This window comes from Bos indicus x Bos taurus, chromosome 12 (genome assembly GCF_003369695.1).
Source record: "Bos indicus x Bos taurus breed Angus x Brahman F1 hybrid chromosome 12, Bos_hybrid_MaternalHap_v2.0, whole genome shotgun sequence".
Classification (NCBI taxonomy): Eukaryota; Metazoa; Chordata; class Mammalia; order Artiodactyla; family Bovidae; genus Bos; species Bos indicus x Bos taurus.
In genome coordinates this window covers 25,344,934-25,368,985 of record NC_040087.1, presented here as the reverse complement: position 1 = coordinate 25,368,985, position 24,052 = coordinate 25,344,934, and the positions used below count along the sequence as shown (strand labels likewise).

At 40.3% G+C, this 24,052-nt stretch overlaps 1 protein-coding gene across 5 annotated transcripts in view; it reads right to left on the bottom strand.

The window, feature by feature from the left end:
- Positions 1–24,052, bottom strand: part of DCLK1 (doublecortin like kinase 1) — a 354,905-nt gene that overhangs the window by 68,422 nt on the left and 262,431 nt on the right. For 3 of the 5 annotated variants that reach the window (XM_027557410.1, XM_027557408.1, XM_027557409.1), the window contains 2 exons: positions 17,177–17,271; positions 2,005–2,092 (listed from right to left, as the gene is read on the bottom strand). In XM_027557410.1, coding sequence (XP_027413211.1) covers positions 2,005–2,092; positions 17,177–17,271 — 183 coding nt within the window. Of the gene's footprint in view, positions 1–2,004; positions 2,093–8,384; positions 13,259–17,176; positions 17,272–18,226; positions 18,532–24,052 lie in introns of those variants that run through there. The other 2 variants (XM_027557411.1, XM_027557412.1) reach the window with 2 other exon arrangements.

The following is a 24,052-nucleotide window of genomic DNA, read 5'->3' as shown; positions in this document are numbered from 1 at the left end:
CAATTATGTTAGTGCCACTAACACAACGCATTTTCCCCCTTAAAATGCATTTTGAAATATTTTACAAATGCCTAATAATGCTTTAAATATCTAAGGTCATAAAACTAAATAAGCCACACTTAGGTCACATAAATATCGTGGATAACCTTTAACATCTTAGGGGTATAAAAAGCCTTTTATAGCCGGGCTCTAAAATTTACATGCTTTAAAGTTATAAATCCTGGCTTCTCCCTCAGGCAACCTGAATACAAAATGTGGTGGAAGCCTAGTGCGTTTTCTAAATGTGCTCCTTCTCTGACCTTTAATCACAAACCAAGACTAAACATTTCTTCTCAAAATAAAATTAAAACCTTAGGTGGCAAAAGGGCTTTCTGGGCAATTTTCGTGTTCTCATTGAGTTTAGTCTGCAGGGCTGGAGAACGGTCAGTAGAAGCTCACAGCTGGCAGGCATCTGCTATAGGACCTTTATCTACTCTGTTTTGCGATCATCTCCACCCTGCACCACTCTGGATGCTTGAGTGGATGGGATTTCTGGAAAGTATTGTACAAATGTAGGGCATTTGCTGCTGCTGCTTTTGTCCTTGGCACTCTGCAACCTCTTTAAAGGTGAGCTTTTACTTTTAACCCCCTAGAAGCCATCTCAGAGGCCTCTGAAGAAAGCGGGAGCTGGAGCCTTTCCTCCACTCGCTGCTCCACCTCACCCCAAAGAAGCCGTCATTTTGCCTCCGTCTGAAAGATGCAGCCTAGAGATTTTTGTCTGGCTTATGGTTATTACAGGAGATGGCTGGAGAAGTTTCAAAGCCACTGTAAAGCACCCGAATTTACAAAACATCTCTCGGATGACACGGTCTTAAGGCTCTTTCCTGCACGGATAATAAAATTAACCATCCTTGTCTGTTGGAGGCAAGTCCGGTTTCAGATGGGAAATGGAAGGAGATGCTTCTGTGTTTCCATGAAGGGGACACCATCTGGAGCACATGGCTTGGTTTTTTCCCCCCCTGACTATATAAAAATGTATCTTTTAGGCCTCTGATTAAGAAGACGTAGCCACGGGCTTAGTCAAGGACCATTTTGTTTCATTAAGTAAATAAAACACATTGGAACAAAAGAAGACTTCTGGATGGCTGAATTTCATCCTTCTGGAAATACCAAAAAAGTCTGATATTGCATGGTAGTCAGGAAATAATCCTTGGGTCAGTCATGTATCGCATGTAACATAATGAAGTGTTTCCCCCAAGTGGGACTTTATTGGAAAATTAAATCCTATCCCTTCAAACAAATAAGGGGTACTGGTTCTCTAACTTGATTGTATCAGTTTTATACCTGAGTTCCTAAATACTTTCCCATAATTGATTTTAGCCTGACAGTAACCTCCAGGGAGGAAACAAGCATGTATTAGGATAAAATCTCCATTTCATAGAAGAAAAACTAAGATGCAGAGGGCAGGAAAGGCTCATCCAAAACATTTCAGGAGTTAGCAGGAAACACTCATTCCATAACCCGAGTCACATGACCACTTTCTAAAGTGAATTCGAGGGAGGTCCAAAGAATATTTTTGCCATTTGCCATCAATTCAGTCTTTTTGTAAAGCCAGATGTTCGCATTTGACTTTACTGAAGTCTTAGTGCCTCTGCAGGGCTATCTCAGTCAAAAAGAGTCAACATGTCTCTCTTGTTATAGAAGTGCACCGAATTTGGAAAACAAAGGCAACAGTTAGCCCCTTTTATTTGCAAGGAGAGCAAGAGCTGGCCTTCTAAGAATGCTTACACCTTTGGAGGGTGGGAGAGGTCTCCACATTTGGCTGACTCCCTCTTTCCAGCCCCAGAGAGCAGATACCACCCCTGGTGAGAGCCACGTTCGGTCCCACCCCCTTGCAATGACCCTGAGCTGCTTCAGGGTCATTCTGCTGGAGAAATGTCAGTTTCCTGGACTAAATTTAGCCAACCCATTCTCCGTCTGGGTACAAGATACGCCTTCTCCTCGGACACCACATCCCAAGCTTACCACCTTCTCCGGGTCCGTCGTTCTCGTCCATCGAGCTGCAGACTTTGGTGGATGCAAGTGAAGTGGAGGAGCCGCCATGCTGAGAGCTCTGGAGGAAAACGGAAACAGAGAATAAAAACTGTCGATCCTGCCCCGTGTCTCCAGGTGCTGTGCCCAGCCCAGAAGCTCGGGCAGCAACTGCGCCCACTGCCCCGGAGGGGACTGGTCTCCACGTCCAGAAAGGGAGGTGCTCGACCACTCAACCGGGACTACCGCTCCCCACCAGCTTCTTAACCAACGATGGGTGGTGGTAACTGTGCTGGGCTCATCCTTGTCGATTTGGACGGTCCGTGACTTTCATTCCATTTTCTCAAAATTAGCATCCTGTTGCTCACTGTTTAGGTTTGGCAGATTTGAGGTGTCTCACCTCACTCTTCCACAGTCTATCTGCAAACAGCCTTCTTACAAGTGGTCACTCTGATCTTTTTTTTATTCTTACCATGGAAAAATGTTTTTCTTCAGTTTGATTTTTATTGAATATCCTTTTAAAAAAATATTCAGCTTTGCCACATCCTTGGGGAAAGATTAAAGAGTAGGTTTGTTAATTCCACTTTGTGATAAAGACATAAGCACTAAGCAAGTTATTGATACGTTGTTATGTAACAAGAACATTTACTTATTATAATTACTTTTCTTCCTGAGGCAAAGATGAAACTAAAAGCCTAAGCCTTGTGATTCAAATTCTGGGTGTATTTGGACTCAAGATCCCTGAGAGCAAACAGGGTAACAACTATATTATAAAGCTCAGTGCGTGTGCTAAGTCGCTTCAGTCGTGTGTGACTCTTTGCGACCCCATGGACTGCAGCCCACCAGGCTCCTCTGTCCATGAGATTCTCCATGCAAGAATACTGGAGTGGGCCGCTATGCCCTCTTACAGGGTATAAAGCTCTGAGGACAAAACAATACCAAACATTTAATACTGGGATCAGCTACGAGGCAGTAATTTAACAATGAATCTTTCCATCTCTGCATCTATTCCTTGAGAAAACAACGTGCACATATCGATGCTGTTTCTAAGTAATGAACACAGCTTGTCCTAAAAGATCCTCCTTCTGTTTGCCTGGGTTTATCCACTTGGTTGGCCTGATGGGAGCCAGGAGGCGGTGAGGGGCGGCATTGGCTCGGGGTGCTGGCTGTCTGTGGAGCAGAGAGAAGGGAGAGAGAATCTGTAGCTGAATTAATAATGAAGTGGCGAGAAGCAATGTTGACCTACTTTTCCTCTGCTTACCTGTCTCCCTTCAACCGCCTCCCCATGCCCTCCAACCTTAAGTGTGCACAAAGCCGGAAGGAAGAGTTTTACATACAGTCATTGTGCCCAACAGCACCTTGCATGGGAAATTCAGAGGCTTTAGTTTTCACCCAAAGGATGAATATAACTGGGCAAATGCTACTTCAGTCATTGCGGGACCATTTGGGTCAACTGCACAGCATTCCCCGGGGTGTGTTAAGTTCATCAAAGCTGACGAACCGTGTTCCATGGGACAAGTTCATCAAAGCTGACGAACCGTGTTCCATGGGACAAGTTCGTCAAAGCTGACGGCTGCCATAATGGGGGCGAAAGTTAAACTCACAGCCATGACAGATCTGCTTCCTCATAAGACTTTCTGGAAGTTTGGTGGTTACTCTGGAAGTTTGGTGGTTAGTCTAGAAGTTTTGTGATTATTCTAGAAGTTTGGTGGTAGTCTGGGTCGTGTGCCCTTTATTCTCTAGGATCGTAAGAATCCCCCATCCATCAGCCTAGCCTGGTGACTTGAGCTGTTTCCATCCTCTCTCACTCAACTCCCCTTGTGGCCAGCAGCGCCCATTCGTCCTCTGTCAGGTCAGAAAGAGGGATTCAGACTGTGACCCTGTCAGATGGCTGTGACACTAACTGTAGCCACCGCCAACTCTGTCCAAGGCACTGTGAATGTATGAGCCTCTGGGCGTGCTCGTTTATGAATGTCTGTTTGTGAAAACCTTGTATTTATACTACAGGAATAGGAGGTTGAAACAAGGCAGATTTACAAGGTCAAGGTCTGGAGAAAAGAAACATTAGTGCTACCACATTTGAGGGGAAGGTGTGTTTTCCAGAACAGGGAGAGCTTTTATCCCTGGGGTCACTGCTTTTGCTGTAGACATAATCCTGTTCCAAGCAGAAAAACTGTCAAGAAATGTTTACAATGTAGAGCTTCTCTTCTGAGCCTTTCAATCCTCGAATTTCTTCCAGCAGCATCACAAATGGTGTTTAATAATGCAGACACATTGTGGTTTGGGATGGCAGGTGCTGTCCCATCATATGGTGTTTTAGAATACAAAGACACATTCTTTCAGAATCAAGCATTCAAATTAATAGACTAGTAGTGTATTTCCTAGCAAAGATGCCTACAACTTATGGACTCGATTCCAAAATCTTGTTCTTTTAATAAGAACACCAGACACTCAACACAGAACACTCACCCAAATAATGTGAAAGCATTCTTTTAAACTGTAATGTTTAATAAACTTGCTGGATATTATTCACTAAACTGCCTTATCAACTAATGAATTACATTTTCAACAATGCCACCAATTGTCTGATGCCCTGAACGCTTGCTACAGTGCCAGCTGTGTTTTTCTCTGCCTTATGAACAAAACCCCTCAAGGTTTTAGGCTCTGGTTTTAAAAAAAAAGTAGGGTTAACACAAGTCTGCTTATGCTTAAAATTGCTTATTTTCAACTTTACTTTTCAAAATGTAGTCCAGGTCATTTCGAATTTCATGCTATCTGAAGGTAACAGACAGTTGTAAGAGGACATTTAATTACAAATACGGTACTCTAAAAATGGAAAGTTCTCATTTTGTTCACTATGCTCAAATACAGTAAAATAAATGTATTCAATTTCTCGTTACTTCTGCTTTTCCTCAAAGAAGTAAAGTGGTTAAACCTTATACACCTTTCCAAGACAATGACCATTCATGGATTCAAAGAATTGCAGAACTGAAATGGACCTTAAATATTACCTCTTCTATCCTACTTCCATTGAGAGAGCAAATGCCCACTATAAAAATCCCAGGGTCAAATGGCCTCTGTGCAAACAGCTCCAGTACTGAACCCGCTGTTTCCTGAGGCGGCCCGCTAACTGTTAACAGGTGAGTTATGTGCCAATGATGCCCCTTTACACTTTCCGTTTGTCCTTCTAATCTCGCACCTCTGGAGCCACCCAGTACACTGCATTTCCCAACAGGACAAGGCTTCCAAGATTTGGAAAGAGCCACTGAACCCCTTCTGTGTCTTCTCTTTTTCCATTTCAATAATCCCAGTCTCTCTGGTTATTTGTCTTAAGACAGGACCCCATGACCCCTTGATCCTCCATTTGTCAATATCTCTGGTTAATGCTGGTGCTCAAAGTAAATGAAATATTCTAGGTGTGCCCTGACCAACACACAACAGAGAATGGTAGTGTTTTCTTCTTTGTGAATAGAATACCAATGCACTTAAAGATCATATTGGCTTATAGGTAACAACATACCTTTTAAGCCTATACGGTGTCAGATCTCCATATTCTGTATTTGAGAGGTTAGTATTTTGGGTCGAGTCTAAGACTTCTCAGTTATTCATGTTAATGTTGAATTTATTACATTCCTATCCTTCCAGCCTGTTATTTTCTGGATTCTCACTTTATTACCTAACATACTGCACTCTCTCAGTTGAAGCCATTCAGTAATCATCATGGCCCTCTATGTACCCTCGTCACTACTCCTAAATATACTACTTTAGACAGACTGTGAACATTTTGATTATTGCCCTAAGTCTGATTGAAGGATTTTGAACCTAATACAGGGGAAATGTGTAGTTCATGTTCTTTAGAATTAACCCAATGAGATGAATCAGTCGTCTTATTTATGACCTACATAGAGCTGAAGAGTCCACTTACATTTTGCCATGCTTATAAATGAAATCAATTTATTAATTTTTTTCAGAGAACATAAACCATTTCATAGTATACATGATCATAAGATTTTGTGTTTGCTTCAATCAGTTTGCTAATTCCAAGGCATATGGTGTATAGTGAAAAACACAGTTATTTTATAATTTAATGCAATTGGCTGCTCTAAGAGATACTGTGACATTTGAAATGTCATCACCTCGAAGCGAATTTAACGGGAACCAGGTGGACAGGTTGCTGGCACCTGGATGCTTTTATGGCACACCTTCATAAAAGCACTGCCCTAAGTAAGAACACATCCGAAGTGTAGCTATTTAGCTTGGGATCATATAACAGATGGAGAACATATCACACTTTTTGAAGTAAGTGAGAAAGCTGACATAACAGTTCTAACCACATTTTACCAAGATGTATCTGATGACTATGTGATAAAAAAGTTCATTTCAAATATAAACGGTATGAGTTACTCCTGCCATTTGTATTCATATTATTGGTGTTACTCAGGTGGGGTCCACACCAAATAAGGATTACAGAAATATCCAATCAATCCGACTGATGTAAGCAAGGGAGAAAAATTTCACAAGATAACTTTAGCTCGGTCTTGATAATTGTATTATTAACATTTCACATTTTGTCTTGGGATATGGTTATTACTCTGGTAATTTTTTTTTTGGAAAATGGCAATATAATATTTAAACATCAACTGGATCAATTTTATAAAGGAAACACAACCAACAAATAGTTAACAAACTCTTATAATTGTCTTGGTGATCCTGACTTGAGGTCTGTAGAATCTCTAAAGATGACCTCATGTAGCAAAATTAATTCATAATCTTGGTGTAGAGAGCTTGAGACCCAAGGGACTGTGTGTGCAAACAGAAAAATCATACATTTACTTTGCAAGTGGGTAAAGAACAATAAGTTGATGACATCAATATGCAATAATTAATAAGGCTCTATTACTTGAAACAAGGCACAAAAGAAATTTCTTTTCCCAAATTCCTTTGTCTGCATTCTCCATAGAATGTTTAAACCTAACGTTTATGGCACAGGCAACCTGTGCATAACTCAGAATGAACAGTGAAACATATAAAAGCTTGTTATAAACAAAGTTTTTAAAAGACTATAGAACTGGTATTCATGAAATTGGTTTACTTAGAGGAAGAGAAAAAGAAAATGAGAATATTGACATTAAATCCATGACAGCGAAACCACGGGAGCCAAGATATCAAAAGTAAATGTATTTAGTTATGACTCTGTCAGGCATTCTGCTCTGCCTCTACTACTTCCTTCTCCCAAAGAAGGAAGCTAGTCACTACTTTTTCAGGCATGTGCTCCATTTTATTTTAAACTTTATATTCAGAAAGTAAAGCACAATTTGGAATTTTATAAATTTGTAAAGTGAAAATGGGACTTCCCTAGTGGTTCAGACGGTAAAGTGTCTGCCTATAACGCGGGAGACCTGAGTTCGATCCCTGGGTTGGGAAGATCCTCTGGAGAAGGCAATGGCACCCCACTCCAGTACTCTTGCCTGGAAAATCCCATGGACGGAGGAGCCTGGTGGCCTACAGTCCATGGGATCACAAAGAGTTGGACATGACTGAGTGACTTCACTTTCACTTTCAAACATTCCTTCCAGTTGTTCCCATTACTGTTTTCAGCATCCACTATATTTGGTGTCCATGGAAATAATAAAGAGAACCAATTAAAGCAAATTATACTTTCAAAGTTAAAATGAACCTAGTAAAAGTGTGTTAGATTTAAAACTTATATAGAATTTCAGACTTCTATAATAATTTTAATGTAAATAATTTTTTCCAACTAGAATATCATATTATGAATGAAATAGATTATTGGTTTTAATTCTATATTAAAGTTGGGCAATCAAGTATTTTATTATATATTTATTATAGTTATTTAATTTTTATATTATATAAACATATAATAAAACATTATATATTTATTTATAATAAATACATAATCTCATTTGGTGCTTTTAAAATAACTTTCACACACACATGTACCTATATACACATACACATTCTTCCCCCTGCAAATTAGGCAACCTTGGGAAAAATGCCTTCATGCCTAGGAGAAAGTATATTTAAAATTTTTTTTTTTTCAAGAGAAACAGTTGCCAATTTGTTTGATATATTCACTCTTAAGGCAAACCTGAGAGGAAAGGAATGATTTTACTAAACCCAAGTAAACTAGAGTTCTTCGCCAGATAGTCTTATTTCACTGTTAACTGTCCGTATCTGATACTTTGGATGTCACGCGCTCTCACTCTGCAGTCTCTTAAGTCTCACCTACCGATGCTAATCACGTCACCAAACACCATAAATACGATAATGAAGGTAAACCTTATTCCACACAGTCATTTCATTTTCAGTGTCTACTTACCAAGTTTTCTGAAAGAAAGTCACTGAACAACACAGGCAGTTTTTCCTGTTTATTATGCAGTTATTCTAAGGGTAAGCGTAACAACATTGAGAGGAATAACATGGTCCAGTGTGAAACACGAAGTACAACATTGTACAATGAAACCACAGCACAGTGATGGAGCTTTCAAAACCGGGGAGCTCAATGAAACCTTTCAGCATTTCACTCTATAAAACCCTGCTGATGGCCTCAACGGACGAAGTTTTAAAACCTGTTGCTGTTTAAAACATTTTAACACCAAATGCTCTTTTTTAAGAGAATACATATCCAGGCAACTCAAAATGTAAGCAGGAAATATATCAACCTCTTTATAAAAATTTTATCCAAATTTGCAACATTTATAGTATATTTTGAAGTTAAATGTTCTGAGAATAAACTTGATTCCTTGCTTGTTGATGAATATAAACTCAAAGGAAAATCACAAGAAAATTAAATTTCATAGTTCTTTGTCTATGACCTTTCAGATACCTTCTACCCTAGCTTCAAAACCATTTTGTGGCCATATATAATATAAACACCCATGTATTACATGCATCATTTATACTATCTTGGAATTTATCCATCATCTTTACTAAAACGAACCACATTTTAAAGACACTATATATCATGCACCCTGAAAAATTATAGCTAGGGCCTCAGATTTCCTATCTTTTCCACATGCGTTACAGGTACAAAATTACAAGTATTTTTCAGCTGACAGTATAACAAACTGCATCAGGCAACTGGTATATTGAATTCAATATATCTCTAATTTTCACACTACACCTCTGTGGGATACTGTTGTTACTGACATGCACAATTAGAGATGCTAATCAGGCTAATGCAAATATGCATAAATAGACAATGTATGCATATATAGTGTATTCACTCAGTTAACAGTTTCAAGTGTGCATATATTTATATAGATATATACACACATGGCAAGTATAGTAAGGTTACTACTGAAAATACATCAACAGTTTTGAATCATGTTTGAAAGAACATACAGACCTGCCTTATAGGTTATCTGGCTTTGTTATGAAACTTAGTTCAAATCAAATATAGTTTGGATTTTCTTCTGTTCATGTTTCAGTACAATACTCAGCTACTCACAACCCTATAAATCAGCTTTTTTAATGAATATTGATTGACAACTGCCACAAATCATACACATTAGAGAAACATCAGTGATAGTATATAATCACTTTAATAGTTGACTATCAAGTCACAACAATATAAGCATTAATGAATGCTTATATTTAATAGTTAATAAAACACTGAATTTGTCTGAATTTGAAATTTTTTGTTTGTTTATCTGGTTTTCAAATTGTTTAAATCAGTACATCTGTCTATTATTTGGAACCATTTTGCCATGCTAGTTTAGCAAACTACCTTTGAACTTAAACATGCCCCAATTAATATGTCATGTGTAATGATTTATGACACAAAAGTTTTACATACAATTCCACAAGAGCCAGTAACTTACAAGGCTGTGTCACAAATACCATACTTTACTATTCATGGTCTATAAATATACACAATACTTACATAAGCACACCCATTTACACACTGACCCTTGCAAATTTATATGAATGCCTACACACCTGGGTAGATACATGCCACATATGAAAAATTTGGTAGTTCAATAGCTAAAATGTATGGAATTATTTTTCAAGGATATTATTCTATATATTAATTTGTTTTAAGAAATGTGGTTTTTAGATTTCATTGTTTTTAAATGAAAAAAAAAATCATGTATAGATTTACACTGGATGTAACCAAAACCTCTGCTGGTTAACACAGGGAACCCATATGGCAATTGAATGCTGGTTCAAAATATTTTTAGAAGATACTTGATTTTTTAAAATATTTAGATGAGCCAATTTAAGAACACAGGGGTGTGTGTAAATGGGTGGACCTGAAACTTCTGAAAAGTCTACGACAGTATGAAAACAGGGAAATTTCTGCCCCATCCCACCCCCACCTAATTAAGCAAGACAAAGAAGAAATAAACCATGTGGCTTTCAGAACCAGTCTTTTGAGTTCACAATGAAGTTTATACTTGATAAATGATTAGGATTTGCCTTTCTAAATGCTAAAAGCAGGAGTATATTTATTACATTGTTCTCTATGATGACTAAAGGAAAAAAAATAAGTGCAAATGAAAAAAAGTATCAAACTGTTACCTAGAGCGCAGTGTCTTCACAGAACATTTCAGGTTTACCATAAGGACAAAAATGCATTGCTTTTCCTGGAGGTCTCTTCTGCCCAGGAGAACAATTTAAAAATTCAGTGTCTAATATTCTAAAAAGAATTCTGTAAGTAAGTAAATCTTAAGTGCCTATAAATCATCAATTCAGTTCCACCAAAAAAACTGAAAACATCTAGTTTGATGCTAAGGATTTTTTCATATATATTTCTGTTTTAGTATAATGGAATTATGCTCTGCACAGAAAGAGATCTCAAAGTCTATAAATGGTGTGCTGTTTCAATCTCTGAGGGATTTTAGTTTCAAAAAGTAAATGATATATATTGCCTCTGAACAGTCCTTTAATAAAAGTCATATGTTCAAAAGATTAAATGCTGTGGAATAGCATTTCCCTCAGAACCGCTTGAATGGAAAGTTGGCCATGATATCTATCAGCAATTAGCACAAGTCCAGTTCCTTTTTGCCGTGTCTAAACAAAGCCCTGGGCTTCATATCAGTTGGCGATATCTGCCACTTACCCAGAACAAATAGCGTTTATTGGACCTCTCTAAGCAGTAGCTGTCCAAAAGATTGACAGTTCAGGGAAGTTAAAATTACTAGAATTTATTTTTGTTCTGGACTATCTGACCCCCACCAGATTTAAGGTAACTGTTCCATTGCTTTCTTTGCATTTTTGACAGTTCAGTCAAATACATACTAATCTTTTATGGACTCAACTGTATTAAGTAATGCATTTTACGAAGACATAACTAGAACAGACACCAGCACAGGCAACCTCACAGATGTTTACTGTTTCAGCTAAAACAAAGCAGTCTTTTGATCTCAGCAGGAGTCTCTGTTCACAATTTCTATTGGAAACAGTTTTAAAACCTGAAGTCTGGAACAGGTATTATTATGAACTGTTCTTTCAAGATGGAATGGTTCGGCTTGCGGTTCTCAAATAACCTGCCAGAGAAGTGTCTTTCTCTCCAACAGACAGGATAATAAGGCACTAATTATTACAAGGCTAAATTTTCAAATGCTGTTAGGTTGCCTGGACTTTTTAAAAAATATTCTTCTTCTTATGGTTGGAATATTTTATTCACTTGGAAAGTGAGATAGTAGCATATGTAACTATAAACCAGATGGTAAAAATTGATAGTTGAGCAATTTATCAAGGAGATAAATTGATAACATTTAAAACATTATATGACAACTGAATTTCTCTCCATCTTGAATCAAACATTTTGTTTTTAAATTCAATTTTCAAGTAAAATTTTTTGGGGAAAAAAACAAGTACAAACCTCCAAATGGCATCATTCATTGTGAATTTATCACCTACTGAGATATTTCAAGCCTGTGAAATAGCAAAACCATGCTACACAAGTCTTAAATCGTTAGTGTCTGAACTAGTAAAACTAAATGATCACTAGGGCATGGCTTAACTACAACAGACCATACACATTAAATTCATTCTTAACATTCAGCTTTAAAAATAAATGTTTTATGTTTAAGCAAAGCTGACTATAATTTTTAAATAGAGGACTAGGAAAGCAGAATTAGTAGGTTAATGCTTAACAATGGGTTATAATCATAGACTTAGTTTAACACGAAGGAGTTTTGCATATGAAAATTTCCAAAATACCAGTAAGATCCAGAATGTATCCAAATAGAGATTTGGCTATTTGGGACCTGATTTATATAGTACTGTTTAAGAGAATTTTTGCTTTTCAAATTGGTTTTTTGGAAGAAGTCCAGACACATTTTTTTTAGGTCTGTATGTTTAAAAAAAAAAATTTCATAACTTCAGCCTTTATACATTTGAAAAATTGCATACATGATTGTAAGGAGGAATTATATATTTTATAGTAATGCCATTAAACAAGTTCTTCATGTTTAATCTATGCTTATGCTGTTTTCAATGAAAGATAAGTATAAAGAGTAAAATTTACTTTTAACAACAAAAATAAAGTTCCTAATGCTTAATGTAAGTCTTCACGAGTTGTATATTTCACATGACAGTTTCTCCTCATATGTTAATCCACATATGAGGAGTATGATAAGTAGCTCTGAATATTGTCTAGGAAGAAAAAGAACTCTAATCGAATACTTGTATTAATTTGCAATAAAAGTACTTTAAAAATCAGCAATCCAAATTTTATGAAGACTATATAACTTTAGGAGAAAATGTCTGCTTAGTGCCATTTTAACCTGCTTGGCCAGAAAATTTGCACAGAAAGGTACAGAAAAATTGTATCTACATGTCTACTTCTGATTAAAAAGAAAACCCCATCTAAAGAAATTATGACTCTGTCTTGCTACACCATTAGTTTGTTCTGACACTAAGATCGGGCCCATATATGAAATTCATCTAGAGCCAGGTCTGGCACAAAAGCCTCACCAATTGAGCCCATTTGTGTTCAGTCTCCTCAATCAAATTAATCAAATCTCCTCAATAGGAAAAAAAAAAATAATCTCCTTCAAGGATTAATATGAAATGCCTGGATATTTTCTTTTTTATGATTTGGGGTTTATCATTTCAAGGTATGCAAAACTCTTTTGTGTATTTCGCTGTTAGACTTTTGCTTAGGAAACGTGAAACCTTCACCCAACCACAAACCATATACACTGCTCCATTGTCTCTTTTACACTGAGTCTCCTACTGAATCCAAATCATCCGAAGAGAGGGGGCGATACAGGTCCTGTAAGACGAAGGGCGGTACAGATTTGTTTACTTGGGTTTCTTAGGTGCCCTGTGGCTCTCTCAGGAGTGGAGCAACACCGAATGGGCATCCTTGGTTTCTAACGTCATTAGACCTTCTAAAGTCACCACATTTGGATAAGAGGAAAGATCACAGCTGAGAAGCCATCTAAACAGATGCAAAGGATGCTATTTTGCCTTCTTGGCTTGAGCTGCTCATGAGCTTTCGCCTTCCTTTGTGCGCAGTTGAGTTCTACAGCCCGAGGTCTGTCAGTGCCACCCTGCTACTATGTGTCAAGGCAATTCTTCCTCAAACACTTCCATCCCATTCTGGGAAGAAGAGGAACATGCTTACCTCACACAATAATTGATTAGGAGCCCCAGCGGGCACTCAGCAAATTCCGGTCCCATAGCAGCAACCCAAAGGTTGCATTTGTGTGCTGCATACACCCAATAAACACTGCGTTTTCAAAACAATATGTTTGGAAGACAGAAAGAATGCGAACTTGACCTCCTCTCTCCCTTCCCAAAGTTCTTCCTGGTTACCCAAAAGCTCACCCGTCACCTCCCCTCTTCTTCCCTCCGCCTCCTTCTGCTACAAGATCCTTCTGTTTGGTCGCCAGGCAACCAGCTCATATCTGCAGAGAGTGTCTAGAATCCTGGCTTCCTTTCTAATTTGAACCACCCACTCCTCACATCATCTGACTGATCAGATAATCTACAAAAGTCAGCCATGTGGGAGTATAATGGGGAGCTTCATTCGACCTACACAATGTAACACGTTTCTTCCTGATGTATTAAGGAATGAGACCCCAGAAAGTTCATGGATAGAAGAGATCCTCCAGGATCTGCTTCTGTGACCAAACACTTCTAGACAGCAAATTTAAATGACAGTGTTTAGGAAAAATAGGACAGTTACTCGGTACACTGCCATCGGGGTTTTCATCAAGAAAAGTATCTGGCGTGCAGATTCCTATTGTATAGGACTATTCTAAAATACGGAAGGAGGTAACAAAATGTAATTTTAAGGGAAGGAAAAAAAGCTGATTAAACCATCATAAATGATATAAATAAAAATACAGGTTTTTTTAATTTGTGAAAAAGCAGTCAATGTCTCAACAATCCTTAAAAAAAAGCAACTTACATTCGTGTGTTTCAAAATGAGGTAGGAAGTGTGAGTGTGTGAGAATGTGTGTGTGAGTGTGTGAGAGTGTGTGTGTGAGTGTGTGTGTTGGCGAGAGAAGCAGCCAACTCATTTTCCTGGCCATGTTGCTAGGCAACACAGAAGGAAAAATAGAAGTAGCTACTGTTTTCCAATTTGCAATAAAAAGAGTTATATTTATTCTTTGAAGTGTCTTCTTTTAGCACTTGCCATCTTTCACTTATTTCAGTATTTCCTGCATAGGAGTACAGCCAACCATTTGAGAAGAATATTAACCAAATTTGAAACAGGATTGGTTTTTAGGGATATTCTAGGCTCATTTTAACTGGGAGGGATTATTTGATGTAGTTGCCTCCACACCAAGATGAAAGCGCCTCTCACTAAAGCAGCTGGGAATGTTTCTACTCGTTGACATGGTACATGGATGGAGGATGTTCATTTATGGCCTAAATTCAAAAGCCTGGAAACTAAACTATCTCTAAACTATCTCGTGCTCTGCTCACAACATGTGCTTAATAACTGTTTTCAGATGATGATAAACCTTTGTCTCCTTAAAACAAATGGGATTGTTTTTTCCCTCTCAAGTACGGGGCTGGCATTGGTAGCTTAAACGACAAAATGAAGACTCTCTAAGAGGACCATCCCTTATAATCACTTTCCAAGCGCTGGCAGTGTTAATTACATAAGCCACCGGCCACACAGCTGCTCGGAGCTGGATGGAAATTTTCTGCCTCAGTTGGACACAGTTGTAGTGAAGTAGGGAATACAGAGGGAAGAAGCAGCACATTCTAACCTCATTTGCCAACAAATGGACAGCTGTGCCAAGCCTTTTATGTCCCCAAGATGGAAGTCTCCTCCATATAGCCAGCAGGAGAGACGCTCAGGTTGCTGGCAGGGAGTCTCAAACACTCTAATCTAACCTCGACAGCTAAGTACGAGCTGAATCCCGAATCTAATGTAATTAGTCCAGAGGATGACGAGAGATTTCAATGCCAGGTATACTCTCCAGAGTATACACTTCAAAAGAGAGACTGTTCTATGCGAGAGGGCCCCATCTGACCTATTGTTTTTTAAATTAGAAGTTTACTTTTATTTTATTTTTTGGCCTTGCTGTGGGGCATACAGGATCTTAGTTCCCCAGCCAGGCATTGAACCCATGCTCTCTGCATTGGGTGCATGGAGTCTTAACCACTGGGCCACCAGGAAAGTAAGCCCCTATCCTATTTCTAATGGCTTGCCTCTATAGACGGGGGCCTTGCTGGGGAACATTCATGAGAAAAGAACCACTCATTACCCCTTCCTCCACTCAACCACAGACATCTGGGAGATTAAGTGAATCTGGACCTTTCTTCTTCTAGTAGGTCACTAATGATCTCTATACTTTAAAATGCCAAATTCTGTGACCAAGAAGAAAGCAGAGGTATTGCACTCAGATGGAATTGGAGTAATGATAACGTTTTCTATCTGGAAAGAGTCTTTTGTTTTGTTTTTTGACTGGGGCCTGAAGAGGACCGCAGAATTACCTACGATAACACAGCCATTTAGTAGAGGAACTGGTGCCCAGCTCCAGGCCTCACTGCATCATCTAAACAAGGCAGACCTGACATTAAGAGGGCCAGCGGAGCAGGATGATACAACCTGCTATGTTGGCGGGCCAGGCTCCAAACGGATTAGTGGTTGACTCAGGTCCCCTGCCCACCATTTTAGAGGGTGTGTGAACACAACCTTGGCAGGAGGCTTGCAAAGGGGTGCTTCCCTCTCGGAGGCAGTGTAAATGTATGCAACGTAGAAGTCTCATTTTAAAGCACACAGGACAAGAGACCAAATTCAAGAATCCAGGTTTGAGTTCAAAAGTTGTCAAGGAGCACTCACTTATTAAAATGTTCAGGGAACAGCATCCTCAGAGCTCCTATGAGCACACATCCCTCCCCACTCGCCTGTGAAATCAGGACACTGAAAGGCCCCCTGTTGCCTCCACTGTACCATCTGCCTCCTCCCCATCCCACTACTTTTATTCTTGCCTTGATCCTACTGGAAGATTAAATCAGGTTGTGAGCGGATCCAAACAGCAGCTCTCCCATCCAGAAAGAAGAGCTAACCCCCAGCCTCTCCCTTAGCAATGGGGAAACTAACACCATTTCCAGTAGCTTTTGACTCTGATCTGCAAACTCAATCAACATCTCCATTATTACACAAGAAGCTACAAGAAACATGCAGGTCGTGATGAAAGAGAAGGTGCTCAGTGTGGGTTTCATTCACAAAAACACAGGTCACACGTACGCATCTGTGCAGCACAGACCCTCAGTGGCTCTGGATCACCATCCTCTGCCATAAAGCAAGTCCCGCCAGGGCCCGCCTACCCTTCAAACCAGGCACTTTCCCTTCTTAAGGAAGGCTGGTGACCAGCGATCAGGCCTCCAGTGAAAATCCTTACAGCCCAGGAAGTTTACAAACCAGTGCCATTAAAATCTTTGTGTGTTCCCGACAAAAAGAGAAAGGTGTTTAAAAGTGAAGCAGCAACTGTCTGTTCTTGGAATGAAGATCAGGACAATTTTTACTGGGAAACTTAAGGTCCCAAGTCCTAGCTAAGAGAAACCAGAGCCAAAACCAGCAACCCACTGTCGGTCACCTCCTGCCCTCACCTGGTTCTTCCTTAGAGACAAGCAGCCCTAACTCGAGAGGGCTATTTGCTGGCACTGTGCCATCTGCACCAAGACGCGGACAGGTCTTAAACGAGGAGCATGCTTATTCTCTTACCCTCTGCTTCCGCAGGCTTCCGGGGCTGGTGGGTGACGGGCTGGGAGACTTGCCCGAGCGAGGAGTAGAGAGCTGACTACCCGGGGTTCCATTAACTGGAAGCACAGAGAATCACAGACAGAAAAAAAATGGCTTATTAAATAATTCTCCTGACGAATCAGCTTCACAGAGCAACAAACAGTTAAAAAGGGGCATTTGCTAAAATTCCAGACACCTTTTTATCTACGGTCCTGAACACTAGCTTCAGGGAGAAACCTTCTTCAGAAATTCACTTGTTTTGTGAATCCTGTGTTAAATATAGCAGCAGGTTACATAGAAAAAAAAAAAAAAAGTACTTCGCACAACTTTTCTGATGATTTATTAATGATGCTTTTAACTGTGTCCACAGAGATCTTAGGCATGTGGTTCTGAGACATTTTTCAATGGAATTCATGCTTAATAGTTTAGCTTCCTAGTACAAGCCAGTGGAAGTAAGTATTAGCACAGCTCATAAGCAATATTCCCAGTGACCTGTGAAAGCAGACTGCTGTCTTTTTAAGAGTTAAGAACTCAATTCAAGTTAAGTTCCTGCATCCACTTGTGCCCTGTACACCCCAGCCTAACTGGGAAGGACCTGACTCCAGCAGGACGAAGTAATTGGCACCGACACTCTGAAACTCCTCACAGTTAGTTTGTCCTGCTGTTGAAGAGAAAACTGGTTTTTTTTTTTTTTTTTTTTCTTTTAAACAGGTTTAAATCACCAGAATCAACCTGTCTCTCAAGACTGCTACACATTATCCCTAGACTGAGTCAAAGTCACAGAACTCAAGTAAGTCATCCTTTCCTCTTTGTAGCAGTGCCTCTATACTGACAAAACACTTAAAAGACATGACTCTACAAAGATGTATCGAGTCGCCACTATTCCGCCTATAAAAATGTCAACTTTTCTTTTGTTACATGTTTTACATCCACAGCCCAGGAAGTCGGGTTAGCAGAGAGAGGCACACATTCTCCAGGGTGCAACATCAACATTTTTCCATGAGGGAGAGAGCGATCATGCATTTAACTTACCTTCTATGAGTTCTAACATGGACACAGTCTCAGTGGCTAACCTGACAAGAGCAAGAGCGAGATCCCTTCTCAGCACTAAACCCAGCACCGCGGAGGGAGGAGGAGGGAAGCGGCTGGATTAGTTAAGGATGGCTAAGGCTGCTCCCAGAGCAGGCTGAATGAGAGGCAGGATTCATCAGCAGATGCCTTTCCTGCGTAAGGCTGACGTCTTCCAGGCAGCAGTGGGAGGTGCGGGTTCTGTCTTAGGCTACATCAAAGGTGTCAATTAAGCCTCATGCCAACGCGGAACCACCACAACCCCCACCGCACCACGGACTCCCGGAAGCCGAGTCCTTTCAGGGTGCTCCACGCTGAATCATAACCAAGTGCCTCTGGGGGCAAGAGCCCCCAGTGACTCATATGAAAACCACAATGACAAGACCTCTTCCGAAGCCTGGTGACTCTCCGGGAACAAGGGGTAATAAGTCCACCCTCAGAAAATTCAGTGGCGAGGTGCATGTTTATTGATTTTTCACATGTGATGTTTGCACCAAAGCTCAGGGCCCGTGCGTGTGGGAAGTTCCTTGTTTTGTCATCTTCTCCAAAGACCTTTAACAAATGTCACAGAACTCATGCTGTACTAATTTGTGTTTTGCCTTTGAAATTTATTTGGTGACTCCATCTAAAACACACCCAACCACACACTTTTTTTTTTTTTTTTTTTTTTTACAGATTGAAGTAGGAAGCCCTGAGAATGCTTTGATCTGTGTGCCTTCTCTGGTCCTGTCTTTGTTGAATGAGCCTGCTGCCTAGGCCTCCTGGCACGGCCCTGCCCAGCCAGTGACTCTAACAGGAAGGGGTCTGAAACAGGCAAGGACTCAGGAACTGTGGGCAGAGGCAGAATCTACAGCTAATAAGGCAGGAGATGCCCTAGGGTTGACTGGAAAACAGGCTCTGGAAATATCATCTTTGCCCACATTCTACATCACTGTACATCTTTACATCACCCCTACTCAGACTCGGAAAAAAATGAGCAAATGGGAAAGCAAACACAGTACTCACATTTTTTACTTTTGGGACTCTAATCTCAGCCAGTGGAACATTAAAAAAAAAAACAAAAAACGATAAAGTGCATGCCCAGTAGAACTGTCTTAGGAATAGTCAGCTTAAAACAGCAAAACAAAACAACAACAAAAATGTGCATCTACTAAGTACTCACTATTCATGCATCTCAGCTTATCGAAGACTTATTTTCCATGGACTAGTTAATACACTTAAACCTTTTATATATACACACATATATGTATATATGGGGCTTCCCAGGTGGCTCAGTGGTGAAGAATCCACCTGCCAATGTAGGATGGCATCCATCTGTGGGTTGGGATGATCCCCTGGAGGAGGGCACAGCAACCCACTCCAGTATTCTTGCCTGGGAAATCTCATGGACAGAGGAGCCCACTGGGCTATAGTCCATGGGGTCACAAAGAGCTGGACACCACTGAGCAACTGAGCATGCATGCACCTATTGTCTACTTGTGCGCGTGCACACACATACACACACACACACACAGTATTATCTCACTGAACTCTCAGGGTAACTCTGTGAGGCAAGCAGCGTTACTTTACAGATGCGGAGGCATAAAGATGATAACTTGACCAGTGAATACAGGGTGGAACTGAAATCTGTGTACTCTTTACCCCCACCTTCCCCTACAACACCAGCCTTCTAACCTGAAGGAAAACTACACAACTCAACCCGAAATCACAACAAAGTATTCTGAGAGGGGGAGCACTGGGGGTTGCTCTTGACCCCCAGTCACCCATGGGGTCAAGACTAGCCTACAACAGAGAGGGTAGCAGGTAGTGAAGTCATATCCTAAGTGTTAGTAGCAGTTGGCCAGGTAAGTAAGGTAAGCCTTGCTCCAAGGCAAGAGGACCACCTGTTTCATGGCTGGACATGGAGGAGGGAGCAAGTATGGCACTTTGAAGGGGCCTCAACAGGTGAGCACAGCAGCAAGTGGAGTCCGGAAGGAAGGACCTTATGAATGCGGATGGAGGAGGTGGCAGGGGTCACATAATGCAGGGTTTTGAAATTCAAGTTAAGGAGTCTGGTTTTTATCCAAAGCACCATGAGAAGCTATTGAATGATTTTAAGCTGGAACCCAGGGGATCAGATCTGCATTTTAATAAGCTCCGAAGAGCTCTTAAGCTGTCAAGAATGGATGAGAGGGGAACAGTAACAAGAACAGGACATCCCTTAGTCAAATGTCCAAGTGGGAGAGACTGAGGCACATTTAAGGGTCTTGTGGTCAAAGAGATGGGGTGGCTTTATCTTGGGTAGTGCACTGGAGGTGGAGGGAAAAAGAAACATTTCAGAGAGATTTAAAAAGTAAAAACAACAGGACATGGTAATCAGTTGGTAAAAAGGATTAAGGCTAGAGGATTAAAGTGAAAGTCCCTCAGTCATGCCCAACTCTTTGCGACCCCATGGACTTAGCCCGCCAGGCTCCTCTGTCCATGGAATTCTCCAAGGCAAGTCTCCTGGAGTGGGTAGCCATTCACATTTCCAGGGGATCTTCCCAACCCAGGCATCAAACCCAGGTCTCCAGTCTGCAGACAGATTTTTTATTGTCTGAGCCACCAGGGAAGAGACTTAAGACTCAACATTAAAAAAAACTAAGATCATGGCATCTGATCCATCACTTCATGGCAAACAGAAGGGAAACAAGTGGAAGCAGTGACAGATTTTATTTTCTTGGGCTCCCAAATCACTGCCGACAGTGACTGTAGCCATGAAATTAAAAGACACTCCTTGAAAGAAAAGCTATGACAAACCTAGCCAGCATATTAAAAAGCAGAGACACCACTTTGCTGACAAAGGTCCATATTAATCAAAGCTATTGGTTTTTCCAGTAGTCATGTACAGATGTGAGAGCTGGACCAGAAGGAAGCTGAGTGCCAAAGAATTGATGTTTTTGAACTGTGGTGCTGGAAAAGACTCTTGAGAGTCCCTTGGACAGCAAGAAGATCAAACCAGTCAATCCTAAAGGAAATCAGCCCTGAATATTCACTGGAAGGACTGATGCTGAATCTGAAGCTCCAATATTTGGCCACCTGATGCGAAGAGCTGACTCACTGGAAAAGACCTTGATGCTGGGAAAGATTGAGGGCAGGAGGAGAAGGCAGTGGCAGAGGATGAGATGATTAGACAGCATCACTGACTCAATATACATAAATTTGAGCAAACTTCGGGAGATAGTAAAAGACAAGAGAGCCCAGTGTGCTGCAGTCCGTGGGGTTGCAAAGAGCTGGACAAGACTTAGAGACTGAACAACAACAAGGTTAGAAGAAGAGAGAGTTTGGACATATTGAACTGAAGCATCATTGTATGTATCTTTTTTTTTTTCAATAATGTTTTATTTTTAAATTTTTTTTAAATTTTATTTTATTTTTAAAATTTACATAATTGTATTAGTTTTGCCAAATATCAAAATGAATCTGCCACAGGTATACATGTGTTCCCCATCCTGAACCCTCCTCCCTCCTCCCTCCCCATACCATCCCTCTGGGTCGTCCCAGTGCACTAGGCCCAAGCATCCAGTATCGTGCATCGAACCTGGACTGGCATCTCGTTTCATACATGATATTTTACATGTTTCAATGCCATTCTCCCAAATCTTCCCACCCTCTCCCTCTCCCCCAGAGTCCATAAGACTGTTCAATACATCAGTGTCTCTTTTGCTGTCTCGTACACAGGGTTATTGTTACCATCTTTCTAAATTCCATATATATGCGTTATTATACTGTATTGGTGTTTTTCCTTCTGGCTTACTTCACTCTGTATAATAGGCTCCAGTTTCATCCACCTCATTAGAACTGATTCAAATGTTTTTTTTTGTAATGGCTGAGTAATACTCCATTGTGTATATGTACCACTGCTTTCTTATCCATTCATCTGCTGATGGACATCTAGGTTGCTTCCATGTCCTGGCTATTATAAACAGTGCTGCGATGAACATTGGGGTACACATGTCTCTTTCCCTTCTGGTTTCCTCAGTGTGTATGCCCAGCAGTGGGATTGCTGGATCATAAGGCAGTTCTATTTCCAGTTTTTTAAGGAATCTCCACACTGTTCTCCATAGTGGCTGTACTAGTTTGCATTCCCACCAACAGTTTAAGAGGGTATCTTGATATACATGGCCGGCATAAAAAAGAGAAAAAAAGAAAAAATTTGTATTGCAAATTGGTGTCATTTTTGCAGTTTGCTATGAGGAAACTGAGGTTCAGAGAGATAACCTGTGGAAAGACAAGCAGCTGGAAGGTGGGAGAGCTAGAAATGAGTCTCATTCAGTCCTACTCAAAGAGCTGCATACTCTTCCCATGAGTGGCCAGCTCATCAGAACATGTCCAGGCATATCGCTCTGTCTGCGGAGCTGAGGATGTATAGGCTTCTTTCTCACTGGGGCACGAATCTGCCTCCTTTATTTATAGCCACTGGGCTCATGGCTTCTACTTGTCTTGCCATCTCTCAGGAGAAATGAAGTTCAAGTGCCAAACAAGTCATTGACAGTCAAACATTTTTGGAACACAATCTGCTTGTAAATTGGGAACGACCTATATTGTTAAGGTCAGAGTTCTGTAGAGACTCTTCCTCTTGGCCACTTAAAAAGCACCATCAACTTCTTAAATTGGTTTTTGACCTCCAGAAAACATCATACTCCTCATCCTGCTGGGATAAGTAATTTTGTTTCATAAGTAAGGTTGACACATGTATTGAGTCCCATTGTTTTTTAATCCTGTACTACCAGAAATCCCTGAGTGCCAATAAAAAAGGGTTTTCTCACTTATCTAACAGAACTCATTAAAAGTCAACTAACAAATGGTATTACAGAGGCCTTTATTAAACAATTCTTTTATTTTGAATGGGAAAAACCCAATTTCATATGGTTGTTTCTAAATGGCCAAGCAGGCCCAACAATTAGTTATTTCAGTTGGAAGTCACTAACATCTGAATTACTAAAGGACCCATCAGATCCATTGCCTTAGATCCAGCTCTGGTTTCCTTTGCTCACATCTGTCTGGATACAATTTAAATGCTGTATGCTTTGTTCTGATTCTTACCTCCTGAATGAGAAGTGCTTAACTCTAGGCTGGATTCTTCTCATATTCTGTGATGATAAATTTCATAACTAGCCATCAAAGAGCTGTAGAAGAAATCATGGGGCTGACTTCTACCATCTCCAGTCCATCCCCTCTCGGGGGCACCTGAGCCTCGCAAGGCCACAGCAGCCTGAACTGGACCCAGACCATGACTCCTCATGAACGATCCGACCTCACCTCTTCATTATCAAAGATCGATGATCCTACTCTCCCTCATTGGAGCCATGAATTCAGGATTCTATAATCCACCGTTCAGTACATGCAGCTTTCACTTAACACATGCCTGACTCTGTCTAATGGTCCCTGTTCTCCCAAAACTTACAATTAAATATGAAATTTACTAAAAAAAAATCTAGAATCAGGAAATACTTGGCTTACTTGTTCAAATTCATTGCTCCTTTTAAATGACTTTAAACTCATGTGTGTTTGAATTTAGCAAACCCTTTGTAAACTTAAAGGATTTTTTCCCTTTACAGTTTCATTAGTAAAAGGCTCAGACAGCAAGTGAAAACCAAATGCTTGAATGTCTCAAACTGGTCTGGAAGGTAGAACAATCTCCATGCAAGACCATCTCATTACAAGGTGACTAACCTTTTGGACCTGAAAAGCTATCTTGCTGTTTCACTATCTTCTTTTTGAACTAAGGTGGCTCATTTATTAATATTTATGCCGCTGCACTTGCAGGCA